Here is a 17,358-nt window from a genome sequence, read left to right as displayed (position 1 = left end):
TCTGTGTTTGACAAAATGTGCTGATTTTTCACATGTGATAGCAGAACTGAGTTGGGCATGCACAGGATGAGTCACATCATTTGAAACTTAGCCCTGATTGGAGAAATTGGAAGTGTTACAACTGACCCACGTTACAACTATCCCCGGTCTCCCCTATATTGTGTTTTTATTGATTTTATTAATGTTGCCTTTTTCTTGGCAATCCCATGTAAATGATCATTTAATCAGTCATGAAATATTCCTTTTTGTCTTTTTTTTTTTAAAATCACAATTCCAAATATCATATCAAAAATATTTTCTACATCGGTTCAGAAGAATTTAAAATTAATAATCTTTTTTTTTTTTTTTCATTTTTAATGTCTTAAACTGCAAACTGGGGTTTTCATAATACCTTTTTTAAAGATAGTGTTATACTCAAAATTGTTAATAAAGTGTAAGAACGTCAAATTGGTTCCTGACCAAAATATTACAGGAAATGTGTAATGAAATATGTATTTATCCCAACATTCCTCTGGTATTTCCTTTTTTGAAACTTGGCTACATCCATCCAGAACATCTTTGAAATTATACAGTGAAAGAGATAAAAGATGGAGAATGATTTATAGTTTATAGAGCACATTAAATCACTTACTATCATCCATTTTATCATTTTAAAACATTTCCAGTACATGTTTCTCTGGCTGAAATCTCTTTCTATTATTGAAAGGAACTCCCTTAAGTTTGTTGTTGATATTTTTCTGTGTACATTGTTTATTTAAAACAAACAATTAACACAGAAATACAAACAGTTGAAGTCATTTGTAATGTAAAAACCCAAATGTACTATTTTCGGGTTTTTTCTCCAAGATAAATTTCCTCGACGTCATGACGTCAGACATTGAACTCCGTTAACCGGAAGAGAAGTGTCGCTGTGTGTGTTTTCATGTTTACATTTGGGGCACCGCGTCAAAATGAATCCCCCGATGATCATCTCGACCAGCTCCGTGTCGACAACAAAGAGTAAGACCGTGTGAACCCGCCGGCATCTTTACTGCGCTGCTGAACAGAAAGCAGAGCCGCTGAAATGTGCTCAGTTAGCTGTTAGCTGCACACGTTAGAGAAGTCTGTGACACAGCAGAGAGTCCCCTTTGATTCAGTTTAAGTCCGTTTAAAGCCGTTGAGCTGTCTGTCAGTAAAATGCAGAATGACTTTCGCTTGCTATGTCATAAGCACGTTTGCTAACAGACAGTTTTCAGGTAGCAGGTTGCTCAGGTTTCCAGTTTCTGATTACAAATATAATCCTTTATTATGAAGTCCACTTGATACGTTTGATGGCATATTCTGAGCGTTTTAGCTGCAAGGCTCTCACACTTCGTTCTTAGCTGCAGAGACAGGTGTGACACAGTTATGTTACCACAAGTGCAGGGACAGTGTCTTTGCTGGAGCTCTCCAGTCCTGTTGTGTCAGTTAACATAGTTTGCAGTTAAGTGAAAAACTGCTGCAAACATACAAATTAAAGATGCAAAGTGCTGTTAGCCTTTCTGCTAACAGTGTAGTAAACATAGAACAATGTAGAACTGGAGAGATCAGATCAGTATCATTTAATCTAGCTGTGTGAGTCAGGACCAAACCACTGTTGATCCAAATGTCAGACATACACACCAAACTCTATCATCCCAAAGCTAACAGCAGCACTGTACAGGCCCTCTATTATACTACTATATAATAAAGTGCCATCACTCATTTCATTTATCGTATTCAGTCAGTATTAAAATATAGAATGTTATTTCCCCTACATGCACCTAATAAGCTAGCTCACAAGTGTTTTCACTTTTCAACAATGAAAAAATAAATCTGTATTGTACATGTGCAGGGAAACGAGAGGCAGAGCGTTCGGTTAACTGGACGGCGGAGGAAACTCAGGTGCTCCTCTGCGCCTGGAGCGATGAGCGAGTCCAGAAGACTTTGGCTGAAAACCTCAGAAACCGGCATGTCTTCAAACACCTCTCAGCTCGCATGAGTGAAATGGGTTTCTCTCGGAGTCCCCACCAGTGCCGGCTTCGAGTCAAAACTCTCAAGGCTAACTACGTGAGAGCCAAACTGCAGAGAAGCATGGACAGCTCGCAGCCGTGCACTTTTAAATACTTTGCCGAGATGGATGCGGTGCTGGGCCGAAGGACAGGGGGAGGGGAAGGAGGGTCTCATTTTGTTTCACACCAACAGGTGTCAGAGGGCCACTTTGACTCCACTGATGGGACAGGGAGTTTTACCTCGGATTTAAATTCCAGTACAAACATAAGTGGACACCATTGTGGCTCTCTGGGGAATTCAATGAGGCAAAATTTAAGCTCTTTAGAGGAGAGAGCAGGCTGTCAGCTGGACTCTGAGGTAAAGGTAGAGCACAGAGAAGAGTCGGTGGATGAGTTAGAGTACAGCGACACGGGATTCTCACAGCATCCGAGGGACAGGCACCACGAAGTTTATCTGGAGACAGCCATCCACCCGAATATTAACGGTATGTACTGTTACTGAAATAATAATGTAAACAAGACACATTTATCTTATTTTAGGAGCTAAAGTCAAGAAGATTTTTACATTTTGTTTAAACAGTACGGGTCGGAGATAGATCCTCAAAATTTTATCTGGATATTTCAAGAAGATTTGTGATAATGGTTTTAACAATGTAGGGAAAAAATGCTTTATTGATTCTTGTAGCTTGCAGGCCACAGCACTTCGAAGCGTCAGTAAATGAAGGGCATTTTTCATCCTTCTTTTGCAGTACTGCTACTGATGGCGATGCTCAGTAGAGTAATTACTTTTGGTCACACATCACCACCTACTATATCGTCCTTTATAGCCTGGTTGTGTTGGTGTTTTGCTTTTGCCTCAGATGTTTTGCCTCGAGTGTGTTATTTCCCTGCATATTTTGCAGTGTCGTGCTTTATTTGAGGTCAGTTAAGTAGCTAAATATTTAGTTTCTAAATCATCAATGAAAGCAGACATGTTGCTCTCAGTGTCAGATATGCCTGGGCTTGGGAAGGCTATATAAATGATGTTGCAGCATGACACTTTTAAATGTCAAGTAATCATTCATCCCAGTATTATCGTTGATGACATATGGCACAGCTGTGGTGTGATAGACCCAGAAAGGGCTAAAGAATCACCAGGATTTGAAATGAGAGATGCTTTGTTCCAGATACGTCGGAACTTGGATGTTGAATGTGGGAGTGACATTCTTGAGTTAGTGGGTTCCATAAAAAGCGAGAACATATTTTTTTTGGTTCTTAGCAATATGGAGTCTTTCAGGTATCACTAGCAATAAAGCATGATACTTTTTTTTTTTTTGCTCTTCGAAAGTGTCCGAAAAAAGCCTGTAGCTGTGTTTGCTCTGTTCTAAGCCCCTCCCACCAGACATGCGCAGCAGTTTGTGCTTCAAATGATGCTAATTCAAGTCTTCAAATGAGGTTTTAACCTCCTTGGTGAAATTCCTCGACTACATAACTCTTTATATTCTATTATATTTTTCCCATGTGGTATTATTGTTGTACTCTGACCTGAACAGGTCTGGAAAGCCTCTTTCTACAGGCTCAAAACATAAAGCTTTGAGGAGGAGAAGGACACTTGTTCCCTCTGAGTGCACTTGAGTTATAACAGGCTGAATGTTTAAAGTTGAGACAGACTTCATGCTAATAACCAAACAATTGTGAAAATATTTGTGGTCTATTAATCAATCCTGTCATTAATAACACCATGCATGTATTGTTTTATATCCTGATTTGCAGGTACAACAGTGGAAAATAGCTCAAGCACTCTTTCTCCACATTTGGTCCTACCTCTGCCTGCTCCTCCTGCTCCCACTCTTACCCAGTCCACTGCTTCTCCTCTCCCAGCACCTCCAGATATAAACCCCAACATCCTCCCTGCCTCTGCCGACCATCACCCTGCACCTTCCTGTCTCGAACCTGTCCTTAAGCACCTGTCAGAGTGCTTCCAGCAGCTGGTCTCTGAGACCCGGAGCTTGCTGGTGCAGCTGGAGAGTCAAAGGCAGGAGCACGCCCGATGGCACCAGGAGCTCCTGGCCCAGTGGCTGCAAAGGGAGGAACGGCGGCAGAGGGAGACGGCTGAGAGGGAGGAGAGGAGGGAGAAAGCTCGCATGGAGCACGAGATTAGAGTCCTGGAGCTCCTCACCAATCTGAGCAAACAGCAGGGGTGTAGCTGTGAGGGCAGCCGGACTTTAGCAGGGGGACAGGCTGCTCCAAACCATACTAACAAAGACAGGAGATAGGAGTTTTACAGTGGCTGACCCAAAGTGCGGACTGATATTTCTTCTCAGGTGGACACAAATAACATTAGCAATGAGGCAAGCTCCCACAGTCAGGCCAGCCCGAATCCTGAGTGGGAGATTTTAGTTGAGCCAAGTGCACAGATACCCCCCCCCCCCCTTCCAAAAAAAAAGAAGCGGAAAGTCTGTGAGAATAATATGACTGCTACTGTTACTTTGACATTTAAAGGCCCAGAAATCCAAAAAAGAGGAAACTACAGTTGAAGTGTAAAAGAGGAATTTCTTCTTGTTTTTGCAGTCACATTGCTGAGGGGATTTCTGCGATGTCAGTGAATTTCGCCAAATGTTACAGAGTTGTTTCGATGCACTTTCACAGAAATTAAAAGTGTATATTTTTCAACCAGTTTCGACTGAAATGTGTTTTTCACAAGTGACTTGTTTCAGTTATTTATCGCAACTGTTGAGCCAAAGTAAGAATCAGTCGGCATCATCTTCAGCGTGTTTGGGTTCAGTGGTGGCGTCCTTGGATCTAGATCAAAGCTTAACTGTTCATACAAATAACCTCTCTTACTTTTGAAGCAATGTGAACCAACCTTGAAACAACAACAGCAAAATCAAATCAAAATATTTAAGTCAGTGTACAGGATTATATGTGTGTGTGAATTGTAGTATTAATAGAAATTTTCCAACATACCACATTAAAAAGTGACTCCTGTTTCTAATCCAGATGAAAATGATAAACAGATGAATAATTAAATCAGAGCTTTTGCAATAACTGTGCAATAAGTTGCAAGTATGAGATGTTGTCCATGCTGTGTGACAGCACATCAGATCTCCATTCATATCAAACTTGCTTCTGTTACATGAAAAAGTCATTAAAAATAAACAGCATTGACAGCTTAGCGGTAATAGATGACCATAACAGACTAAAGTCAAAGGGCAGATGCGATGAGAGAGTCGCAGGTTTGATTCCTTCAGTGTTTACTCAGTTTGTCCCTGCGGTCCATTAGCAGGATGCAGGGCTGTGACCTGGCTGCTTCAGTGGGGGGGGTGACAGAAAGAGGCAAACAGTTTACTGTACATTCCTGACGCCTGTGTTTGATGCTCAGTGTTGAAGCTATTTTGGGAAACTAGCACAAACATACAGTGAAGCCTGTTTATTTACGTCTCCACGGGAACATTTCATACCCAGCATGTCAGCCTGGATGTTACCCCCGCTAAGACCTTTAGCGCAGCTCCGAGACTCCAGGCTTCGAGTTTCTTCGTTGCTGTATCAAACGAGCTACACCTGAGCAGTCCTTTGCTGCGATGGTGTATATTGTCTTCCTGCAACACTCGGCAATTTTCTCACACTCATGGGAGACATTTTTATTAAACCTCCAGGCTGTGGCTCGCTCCATGCTGATTCTTACCTGAATAGACAAACTGGAAATTTTTCACTCAGGCATTCAGCATTGTCTACCCTGAAGGGGTGTGAACAAGTTAAAATGAAAAAGCCCCACTTCCTTTTGACATGTATGAACCAGATTGTAATCAATACTGGTTTGGCTGGGAAAACCCAACCACTGGAATACTTACTGATGATATCTTCCTTATTGTAAACGGATAAAGTGAAACAAAAACTGCCAAAACAAACAGACCCATCCCACCTGTCTGTTAAAACCTGATGTTTGTGTTAATAAAGAATAAGCCACACCCATCTGTGGACTAGCATGACCCACCATTACATTATAATCCTGCTGCATAATCCCCAATAAGTGAACTTAATTAAGAACATTTATAGGTCTTATTGCTCGTTTTTATCCAACACAACTTCCTTGTGACCTTTATTCTTTGTCATCAGTATAAAAGCATACGCTCTGTGATAACTGAGCCACAGGCTATGATGATATATTCCTACAGATGAACGGGTAGTTTCACACACTATGGACAAGTAGTAGTGTCTATTGTACTTCATATAAGTATGTGTGTGTATATTCTTCAGTTTTGGAAATTTTTAAAAGTTGCATTTAAAGGAAACACTGTATATTTGACTATTACGTCCTAAATACCAAATCTAACATATAACCATGTAAATATTTCCGACTACATCGCAGGATTCGTAACGTGTTGCAGACCACCCAGATCCTCACGTTCACCTTCTCATTACTAAATTTCCATCTCTTGGGCCAAAGCAGACCTTCGTGCATGTGAAGCTGCACAAACTGTCACACTAATAAAGCACCTGGTTGGTTGTGGTCACATGATGTAAAAAATATGAAAATAAAGTCTAGTTTTCTCTCGTGCTCCTTAACAGGACAGCCTCTAATCTCACCTGCTTTCCTCTTTGTCACAGAGCAGGCCTTCATAAAACACACAAACAACTTATTCAAAGGTTGTTTTCTTGGTGATTTATTTCATTTTTATTGCAGTTTACAGCATGAGGAATCGGCCTGCTGTTGTTTAAAGCTTATAGGAACATTAAGGAAGCTTCTGAACAAATAAATATCAGTCAAAAATCAGTTTTGTTAGACGATAACATATTTTCTGCAGATATAAGGGAAGAAAATGAGTCATTTAAAGGTTCACTTGTACCGTGCTCCCAATTCTGCCTCCAGTCGGGCTTTCATTGATGCAAAAAAATTTGTATTTAATTGATGTGTCTAGTTGGACCAAAGAGTAATAACTAAAAATACAATATTAGAATACACTTACAATGGCCCCTCTATCTCATAAGAGAGAACACAGCGGCATTGCCAAGATTAGAGTTTGCCAGAGAACACAGCATCAAAGGATTTAATACAGTTGTCACTTAACGATTGTGGTTTGCATGTTTATTTCATTTAATACGGATCCATTTTTCCCCTTTTTTTTTCAAAGAAATCTAATATAGCAGCTTTCCACATAATAATGCAAACCAAAATGTTTAATTTTGCTACAAAAGGCAGCTTCCTTTTATGTCTCACCCACTTAGAAACAGTTGTCATCTTGAGTTGTGTGGACAAATAAGAGAGCGCCAGTGCTGGTTTGAGGAGCTAAACGGGACTTTTTGTATGACTGAAGACAAAAAAAAAGCAGCTGGAAAGTTCAGTTTCTTCCTGCTTCTACAATTCTTTATTTCTACTAATAAAGTCCTATAATTTAATCAGGACAGTACAGGTAGCCCAAGTTTAGTCATTTCTTTATTACTGTAATTGTTGTCACATAGAGTTTGAAACTAGGGATTGCAGTTTGAGTTGGTGGGTTTGACAGTAGATGGACTCAATTATCATGCTGGGTTCACTGTGTTGAGACTACAGGTGTGATAACAGCACAAAAACAACGCAAAATAAGGATCGGATCCAAAATATGGGCTTTTATTCTTTAATAGTGGATTAGAAAAGATTATGTCAAGTGTACCAGAGTTCCCAGTTTGACCCAGTGGCCAAATTATCATCCAGAAAATTTCAAGCAGTCTGACGTCAGCATTCGATGGAGTGTTATGAACATTTTTTAGCAATAATCAGTGTGTGGCCCCCACACACTGAATCTTTCTGATTATTTAACCTCCTGAATTTTTCTCACTCTCTACTATAAATGTTAATAATAATAATAATAATAATAATGGATTGGATTTATATAGCGCTTTTCAAGGCACCCAAAGCGCTTTACAATGCCACTAATGACTTTGGTCCTCCTCTATGACGAAATGTTACCATGCTAACAGCTAAACTATGAGAGTAAACACTGTGAACGCTGCTGTGTGGCGCTTTTTCAAAGTCTCCATTCTGTATTTAGTACTTGAACAAAATTTGGTGACTGCTGGGTTACACATGGACGACATATGTTGAACGTAACATTGGAGCTGAATAGATAAAATTATTTACACCGGTTCTAAATAAAATGTTTCTTGTTTTTTAAGTTTTCTGTTTAGCCACTTATTTATTGTATTAATCTTTTCTTTCTTTCTTTCTTTTTTTTTTTTTTTACTGTATTTTACTTGTGTTTTTTAAAGGTCTAACTAAGAATGGGCTTTGCTGATTAAAGCTATAAATTCATGTTCACCAGAGCCAAGTAAGTCAAAGTAAGTCAGTTCCCTTTAGTGGTTTTCACACTTTTCTCTATATAAAAACTCTATAAAAACAAAAAATAATTTTTAAAAAGAAGTTTTTGTAAATACAATATCAATGGTATATATGTTCTGCGTTATAACACTACATTCTTTCATTATTTTGAAAGGGAAGCAGCTTTTGCTAATAAAATGTTAGCATTGTGATTGTCCTGCTGCTGCTGGGTTCATACCTGAAATTGAATGCTGTAAATTTGCTTGTAGTATTTTTTTTTCTTTACTGAAATCAAAACCCTTGAAAACCCACGATAAACATGAAACACCATCTATCTAGGAAAAACAACTGAAGTTAGCAGATGTTTAAATGTGTATGTTTAGGCACCAGATGTGTAACTGGATGGACAGACTGGGACTTCTTTGGTGTCTTTACCGTGTTTATTGTCTTCTTTAGATGTTGCCATTCTAACATGGTAACCATTACAAGTTCTAAACATGAGTATGCTAGAGCTGTCATCATTAGTGTGCTAAAGTTACAGCTGCAGCTCAAAGCAGAAGCAAATTTAATAAAAAAAAAAATTGCTTGCATTACTCATTTCATAAAATCAGTGAGCTCATGGATTCAATAAAAACAACCTAAAACAAACCCTTAAAGTCACTTTCAGAATTACACCATAATCATAGCCCTGCATAAAATTAATCTAATGTTGTTTTTAATTGTTTAGTTTTTTATTGATGCGTAAACTTCTTGGTTGAAATCTTTACTCGTCTCTATTTAAATATGCTCCCGTTTCTAGAACCACAGTCCATATTATCCGGAGTTTCCTTTGAAAGGGAATGGCTTCATCGGAAATTTCTGTAAATACAGCAAAGCTAAAATGAGAAAGGGAAAGAGAAATGAAATTGAAAACAAGAGATGAGACCAGGCAGGGAGGGGGCGCTTCTCTTCTCTGATTGGCTGCCGCCTCTCCCTCGCTGTGAGGTCTTCAGGCTGCTCGCGGCTCTGGAGCTCAGACACGAGTGAATGCTGCAGAGGAGAGACAGAGTCAGCACTGCTTCATTTAGACGACTTGTTCTTGGAGCTGACTTGATCCCGTTGGCGCTGTGAAAGCGGGAATACACATTTTTTGTTCCCTTTCGCGTTTGCACCTGAATAATGGTGCACTGAGTGTCCGGAGCCAGGAGGAACTGCTGGGATTGACCGTCTGCTCTGCGCGCATGTGAAAGGAGAAATCAGAGGTTGTTTTCGCTTATTTTCAGAGGAGAGATACCAAAGAGTTTGTACCTGGATTACGGCTTGTTGAGGTGAGTTGTGCGTGTTTACAGCCGCACAGTTTTTTGGTTGTTGAATGTTATTCTGCAGACCCGACGTGTCCAAAATGCGCGCAGGTGGTGAAAGAGCGCACTTTATTTCCAGCCAAACGTGAATCTGAATGAGTTGATGCTTTGCGACTCTATTCCTAAATGATCTGTGAATATCAACATTGCACTTTGGTTTTGTTGTGTTCCTTTAGCACCTTTTCCCCAATATTAGTGCGCCTATATTGACTTTATCCTACTATTACAAAAAACAACCGTGGGCAGTAATACCCAAATTGACAGGCTTTACTAAGGAGCTATTTCTGGATTTTTAATTTTGCTTAATTGACCCAAAGACCTGCCCCAAAAATTGGATTTCTGAAATCGGTGTCAATGGCGGGCTATTTTTAACCCCCACTACCTTCTGGCTAAGAGGATTCCTCTCTCCCTGCCTCTCCTTTGCGAGACGGTGAGGGATCAGTGAAGTTAATCCCGCATCTCTCCTGGGTCACCCTGGCCTGCTGCGCTTGGTTTTTCGTGCCACTGCTTTGTATTAGGAGCATGAGTTGGAGTTTCCTTAATGTGCTGACAAGGTAAATCCGTTTATTGGTTATTTGGCAGGACGCTAAAAATGTGAGAGTGCCTCCTGGAAGCCCTTGAATGAGTTATTGTTACTGCGGATTACATGTTTGCTACTGTACTCTGGAATCCCTGGGGTTGTGGTGGGATTTGCTTGATGTGAAGCAAATGCAGAAAAACAGATGCACTGGGGCGAAATGGGAAGTTTCCTCTCGTGAAATAAGGGTGCTGAGGCGGCAGGAGGGCTGCATTTCACACAAGTGGCCATTAAAAGGTAAATGTAATCACATGTACCTCAGCAGATCTTTGTGAATTATAAGCTGTCTTCATAGCTTCACCTTAGCTGTGTTTACAGACTGCTTCCTAAACCTGGGTCGCCTCTAGTTTTATAAGTTCAAAGATCAATAAGTAAGGAGCTAAAATTCAACAAAGTATATGATGGAATATTTCATCTTATCACAGTCTTCTTTGCTACAGTTACAGCTGCCTGGTTGTCATGGGTATAATGGCTGAACAGGTTCAATATGGTTGAACTGTGACAGAAAACATGAAACTACTGTTTGAACAATGTTTAAATGTGAAGCAGGTCCTGATCCTGATGATCGGACCAACCAATCTGGCATCTTCTGAATTTCAAAAGATGATCTCAGTACTTGCAAACCAGACCAGTACACAGGAATCAGTGTTCACTCTTTCATCAAGAACAGACAGCCCTGCCATGGAGCTGCTGCTGACGTTTTAAGACTTTACCATCAGATCCTAAAGATTTGGAGTAAAATTCAGAAGTAGCAGCTGTAGGGGCACCGTTTCTGCTGTCAGGGGGTTCCCTCCGTGTTGGTGTCTGCAGCGGTGGAAGGATTCATGGCACTGCTGAGGACCGATAAGGCCAGGTGACAGAGTCCTATATGGAACCTGTGATTTTTACCACTCGGAGCAACAGCTGCAAACATCTCCCTCTCAGCTTATATCCCAGCACTCAACACTGGTGTGAAAACACTCAAGAGAGGTGACATAGCTGTTAGTGGCTGCACGTTATATGTTGATGTACTGCTGCTGGGTAGATGGAGGAGTGTGGCTCACCCTCTGATAGGACGTGTTTGCAGTTATAATAGTTCATACAATTTTAGCTCAGCCAGCAGGAATATCAGGGTCAAGGAGCTTTTTTAATGGCTGCTATTACATGTTAATCACACCAGTTATGGCTATGTTTTTGCTAACCTCCAAGAGCAAAAATGGCATGGCAAGTCACATTGACAAGTTAAGACCAAGACCATGAAATAACCCAGAGTTCTTGGAGTCTCTCTAACCTCGTCTCCTTATTTCTGAGATAATGTTTCCACATCACAGCCGTATCTGGTTTGTTTTGGTCCTACCTTTTCATTCCAGTGGTCTGGAACACTTACATTTTTGCTTCAAATTCCTGAACTTACTTTAATTTGAAGTACTGTTGACCACACTCTGGCTTCAAACAACACAACCAATGAGCCGGCCTTATTTAGATAACTTCCACTATTCCACTCCACTCTCCCGTGCCCAGCCACTCTGCAGCTATCTCTCACCCTCATTTCCTCGAGCCATGGATGAGTGAGATTCCTCATGCCTTTCAGTGTTTACACAGTGGGGGAAGGTGGGGGCTGTTGATTTACTGCCTTAAAGTGTCTTGGTGGCTGCATTGCGTTCCCTTTACTGCCATACTGTTGTACTTTGTGCCCGTTTTTCTTAAAAAGGGGGGGAAAATCCTTTTTTCTCTTCAGTATTTCATTTATGTGGGTCCCACTTTTCTGCCTCATTGCTGTTGCACATTTAAGGGTAACGACAGATCTCACTGCTTTATTGCATGACCTGTGTACTTCTAAATAGTCGTATGGACTGTCTGACTCCTGAGAAATTTCTCAGGTAGAGCACACTGGGGTGCCTAAACGGGGAACACGTCTGTTTCCTTGAGTTCAGCTTAAGAACTATGGGAGTGAAGTGCGGAGGCTTTTTTTCTGTACGATCTCTGCACTGCTGATGGACTCTCATCACAAGCAGTCATTAAAAGCATGGGTAGGGTGGGAAGAGCCCCCGTCGCTTCTTTGATAGCCTGTGTTTTGAGAGAGCAGACTGCATCATTCTCCCTCTGGGGAGCAGCCCCACCCGTGCGTTTTGGCGACAAAATTACCTGCAAGCCCGCGTCATCGTTGGGTCTGCAGCCTGAAGTAATCTCAAACGAATGCTGGAGTTTTGCTTCTTATATGACATTTGCCTGGGGAGGTTTTTTAAATGCTGACCCTCTGTGCTTCCAAATGTCCCCACGTGGCAAAGGGAAGAGAGAAAAATAACATTTTATTAAGCTTTCAGTGAGTCATGGCCTCCTGCACATTAACAATATATTATAAAAGTCCTTAAGTTTCATTTTTGGTCACTTCTTTCAGTTTGGAGAAATGTTGCAGGAGCAGCAGGTTATCACAAGGCAGTGCTGAGTCTGCGCTTTAACCAGCCTGTCAAGTGATCATCTTTACTCTGATGTGTTTAAAAAGACAAAGATTGGCAAAGCTCAAAGTCTGTGGGTGTGCTCTTTCTCTCTCTTCAACCATCTTTTAACTGTTAAATGATTAGAAAAAACCAAGAGTGTGAATTTCCTTCAGTTTTTAAATCCACTTTAAGCCCAAACCAGACTTCTTTTACACATCGAGGCAGATGGCTTTGCACACAAACAACCAGTCAGGCTCTAATTAAAACCACCCATCCAACCTAAACAACCCCCAGCCCCTCTCACGGAGGCGAATTGTGGCATTTTGCTTGTTTATCTTCAGCTGCCGCCCCGGCCGGTGGCCAGGATAAACCAACAGCAACGTGCTAAGAGTTTGTTTTTGTCAGAGCCTGAGGACTCGACATGTGGTCCCCCTCAGCCTGCTACCACCACTCCTGCTACTACTACTACGACTGCACGTGACACCTGGAAGACATGTAAATCTCTCTGCCTCAGCTGTCAGAGCTTGCAAACATCATATGCTTTTTTTAGGATTCTGGTGAAGGCGACAGCTGGTGTGTGTGTGGGCGGGGTTATTATATTGCAGTTGATTGAAAGTGGCTCTAATCTGAGTAAAAAGGTAGTTGTAATGCTGCTAAAACGTCTTTTAAGAAGTGTTGAAAAAGAACAAGCAAGATCTCCAGACTGGAAAAATCGGAAGAATGTTCCAAAATAAGATTTCAAACACTCTGACCTGTATTTGCTGCTAGGCACAAATCCTGCTCTGATATGAGACCGAGAGATTAAGGAAAAGGACTCTGTACAGCATCTGATCTCACCGTGTCCTCGATGCATGTTTTTTTTTTTTCTTTCTTTGTATAAGAGACCACCTTTATCTTCAAAGAACCCCACCTGTCCCTGGCAGCATGAGATTAATCCAAATTGTGCTCGGAGACATCAGAGAGGACGAGTGATGTAAAAGTCCTGAAGCTCAGAACAACTTGTTGCAGTGTTATAGCTCACTATTAAACCCAGTTGTTGCACTGTCTTCTGAAAACAGGGCCTCTGTAAATTAATTCAAATCAAATCCCATCAGATACTGGCAGAGATATCGCCTCAATTTTCCCTGCACGTTTGAATCTGTAAAGTTAATCTGCAAAGAAAAGTGGATCTGTGTGGCTGATGATTAATTCTTCACATTAGTCATTTAGAAAATAAATACACTTTCATATGGTCCATGATGCTCCCTTGCACATGATGATTTATCTTTTCTCTGTGCAGCAGACGTCTCTAACCTCAGTGGTTAGGAGAGCACACTTGAGATCAGGGTGTTGGCTGTTCAGATCCCAGCTGGGAAAAGTGAAAGACTCGTGTTCTCAGCACTAGATCACCTGCTGCTGTTGATGTGCCCTTCAGCTTAACCCCAGTGGAGCATTCATGGCTGCCTTGCGGACACTCTGCATCTGCGACATCTCTGAGAAACTGCAACTGTGCCCGTGCTGTATTGCTGCTAGAGAAAGAGCGCTTTGGCTCAGTAGAAAACCACAGTGGACTATTTGAAGATCCCAGAACTGAGTGAGGATAGCCCTTTTTCTCCCTCCATCACACTCGTGATGTCCCTCTCTTGTGGGGAAGCCACAAGGTGCAGCAGATGCTCGGGCCGCTGTGCCCCGACTCCACACACGCACCATTCTCATGGAAATGGCCATGGTTGTCTGGCTGAATAATGGCTGTGGTGGGTGTGTGCACACGTGCATTATGGAGATGTGGAGGGCATGTGTGAAAGAGGCAGACTCGGCTGGGTGGGAGCTTCGTGTGTGCTCATGAATAAATTGAATGTTTTGGTATCTGTGTCAGAGCAAACAGGACTGTGTCTTGTGATTCCCCCCCCCCCCCCTTTCTTTAATTCACCACTTGGTTGGATCAGCTGATGTTTTCCCTTTTTGTAAGACAGTCTGTAAATCAGGTTGCCTCCACAGGCCAACAAAACCTTAAACTCACTCGAACTGTTTGTGCCAGTGTGTGGGGCAGGTGCAATTTATACCTCCTGGCATCTCCTTCCCTGCCAGCGCTGCACTGCGTCAGCCTTGAAGGCTTCCTGGCTCGGCAGGCAGCCACGGGGCAGCATATTGTCAAGGCGGCAGGGGTGTGAAGGTATATGGAGGTGGGATTGTTGGACCTTGCACTAACCCCCCCTCCAACCCCCACCTCGCCACACACACAAGTGTGAAAAGACTCATTGTGTAGCCTCAGCCGTAAGTCTGCCTGGCATGGGACGGAGCCAGGTTCAGAGGTCAGGAGGCTGGTAAACTGCAGAGGAACGTGTACGTGAGGGTTTTGTTCTCTTTGTGGAAGCTGACTTGAATTTTAAATGCGAGACTGAGGAGTTTTTAAAAATCATCCTCAGTTCTTTAACCCTCTCAGGCTCAAATTAAGTTTTTGTTGCTAATGCACAAAAGAATACCTGCAGTGGTACTTCTGAGTAAAAAAAACTCATAAAATATGTATGTGGGGTAATCAGGTTGTTAGCTTTTAACTGTTGCAAATCTGCAAGCCTGCCTTGAGAGTGTTAAAAGGGTATTTGACTGCTAGATCAACAAACCAAGACTTGTTGCTGTAGCAGTCGCAGGTAAGCTGCAGAATTTCTCACCTCTCCCTCTGACATGTCTGTGCTGCTGCTGACCTGCATGCACCTGGAGAGTTTTCCATGGAGGAAGTCATGAGGTGTATAACTGAACTGTTATTCCGTAAGTGAACTGCAAATTACTACTGGCAGCAGTGCTTAATGCACTCCTTTTTCATGCAAGAAAAAGCACCAAAGTTTTGGAATGTAAAATGTCAAAACAAATTTAAAAAGTAATGCAAAGTATAATTCAGTCCAGTGTTTATGGGAATAGGTTGATATGAATCCAGTTTGGGACAGTTTTGTTTCTCCTTCAGCTATGAAAAGGCAGATTTGACACCTAACCTCTCACTGCCTTTGCTCCAGAGAACACGTGTGCCCCTCTCTGTATCGTGTCCTGCCCTGCATAATGATCTATTCTGCCCTCTTCAACACACACAGTCTCCTTCTTGCTTTTAGTCACGCACATTCACATGGCAGGGTCGGAAGTTAACAGACAATGTGATCATACAATGTGCTTTCAGGATTAAAAAAGAAGTCTCTGGATTCTCCGGTGTGAGGATTCTCACAAGCTCTTACATGTTTTTAAGTGTGTTTTCCGTTTTATTTCTCTTCCAGCATAGATGCAGAGCTTCCTTTAATACCACCCGCTTAGGAGTTGAGTCAGAAGACCTTTTGAATTACTAATATTTTGTAATTATCTCATGAAAGCTTAAACCCTCGTTTGTTTTCAGTCGTTAGCGCCGGCATTAGATGTTGCTGCTTACTGGACTGGAGGTGATGCACATTATCTGCATAGTAATGTTGTGGTCATATAGAACAAAGGCCTAATCCTGTGAGGGTTAAGAGTTCAGCTTCCTGTAAAGCTTAGCGGGGTCAAAACTGAACAAACTGTCTGCCAGCTGTGTGTTCCTGTTATCTTGTCATCCAAATGACTCATAAGACTCCATCATCCTCGTGTCCTGTCCAACCCTAATTTTGTTTTTCAGCTCTTTTATTTCTTCTTTTCTCTCAGTCGTCCATTTGTACATCCAAATAAACTCAAACCACAAACCAGAAACCTTAAAAAGTCCAGAGGAGGAAAAGGGTGTCGACTGTGTCCAAACCATTTCCCAAACAAACCTTTTGCTGTCCGCGTTTGCGTCTGGGAGCTATTTCGGATCCGTCTGGACCTGCATCAGCAATCGTGGTTAAATATCTAAAAAGCACCGTCTCACTCTTCCTGTGTTTGTCCTCTTTGTTTGCACAGGACACGATGCCTCAGACACCACCATTCACAGGGCAGCTGAACAGTGGCAGCTATAACAAGAACCTGTACCAGACCAAGGAGGAAGGCTACCCCGGCCTTTATTATAATGATAACAACCTGGTGTCCGGGTCTCTGGAGGCCCTCATTCACCACTTGGTCCCAACTGTGGACTATCATCCAGATGTGAGTGTTGCATTGTGATGCTTTCAAATGCTAAATATATATTTTTAATTCAAGCTTTAAGAATCAAATCATAATTTTTGTTATTTAATAAATGTGTCTTTTATCTCAACAGAGGACATACATCTTCACCTTCCTGCTCAGTTCTCGCCTCTTCATCCATCCTTATGAACTGATGTCCAAAGTGTGTCACCTGTGCACGGAGCAGCAGCGGCTTGGCGATCCCCAAGCTGATAAGGTATGCTGGGGGGAACGGGGTTAAAAGCATGACTTCTATTTTAAAAAAAACACCATCACTGCTATGTTCAGTTTCGAACAATGGCATTAAAAGTCAGTGAAATATTGAGTTCTAACAGGACTCAAAAATCGTATTAAACTAGGATATTCTTTCACCCTTCCTAAGTACATATTTCACCTGCATTTTCAGATGAGAGTCAGGAAGATTGCTCCCAAAATCCTCCAGCTGCTGACAGAGTGGACAGAAACCTTCCCATATGACTTTAGGGATGAGAGGATGATGCGGAGCCTGAAAGAGCTGACCCACCGGCTTGCCAGCGGAGACGAGGTCAGTCTTTCTTCATTTCCACTCACCACGACACGCAGCAAAAGGGGTTTTCTAGATCAGTCAAGTAGCAAATGACCTGCTGATTAGATAATATGTTTAGTTTTAGGTGTTATCACCAATAGTGCA

General features: G+C 41.8%; 2 protein-coding genes across 3 annotated transcripts in view; both read left to right on the top strand.

Moving 5' to 3' along the window:
- Positions 1–17,358, top strand: part of rasgef1ba (RasGEF domain family, member 1Ba) — a 126,763-nt gene that overhangs the window by 88,895 nt on the left and 20,510 nt on the right. The window contains exons 1-4 of one of the 2 annotated variants that reach the window (XM_085476406.1): positions 9,281–9,590; positions 16,488–16,670; positions 16,783–16,905; positions 17,095–17,232. In XM_085476406.1, the coding sequence (XP_085332532.1) occupies positions 16,494–16,670; positions 16,783–16,905; positions 17,095–17,232 (438 nt within the window). In that variant the 5' untranslated portion in view covers positions 9,281–9,590; positions 16,488–16,493. Of the gene's footprint in view, positions 1–9,280; positions 9,591–16,487; positions 16,671–16,782; positions 16,906–17,094; positions 17,233–17,358 lie in introns of those variants that run through there. The other variant, XM_085476404.1, reaches the window with a different exon arrangement.
- Positions 878–4,664, top strand: LOC146697601 (uncharacterized). Its single transcript, XM_085476403.1, has 3 exons — positions 878–999; positions 1,853–2,494; positions 3,762–4,664. Exons 1-3 carry the CDS (start codon positions 951–953, stop codon positions 4,262–4,264), a joined length of 1,194 nt encoding a protein of 397 aa, XP_085332529.1. The 5' UTR covers positions 878–950; the 3' UTR covers positions 4,265–4,664.

Source organism: Copadichromis virginalis, linkage group LG12 (assembly GCF_057382275.1).
Source record: "Copadichromis virginalis isolate Kocher_CV1m ecotype Utaka linkage group LG12, C_Virginalis_male_GT1.1, whole genome shotgun sequence".
Classification (NCBI taxonomy): Eukaryota; Metazoa; Chordata; class Actinopteri; order Cichliformes; family Cichlidae; genus Copadichromis; species Copadichromis virginalis.
Note: the sequence above shows the minus strand (reverse complement) of the source record. Positions and strands in the feature narration are given on the sequence as shown.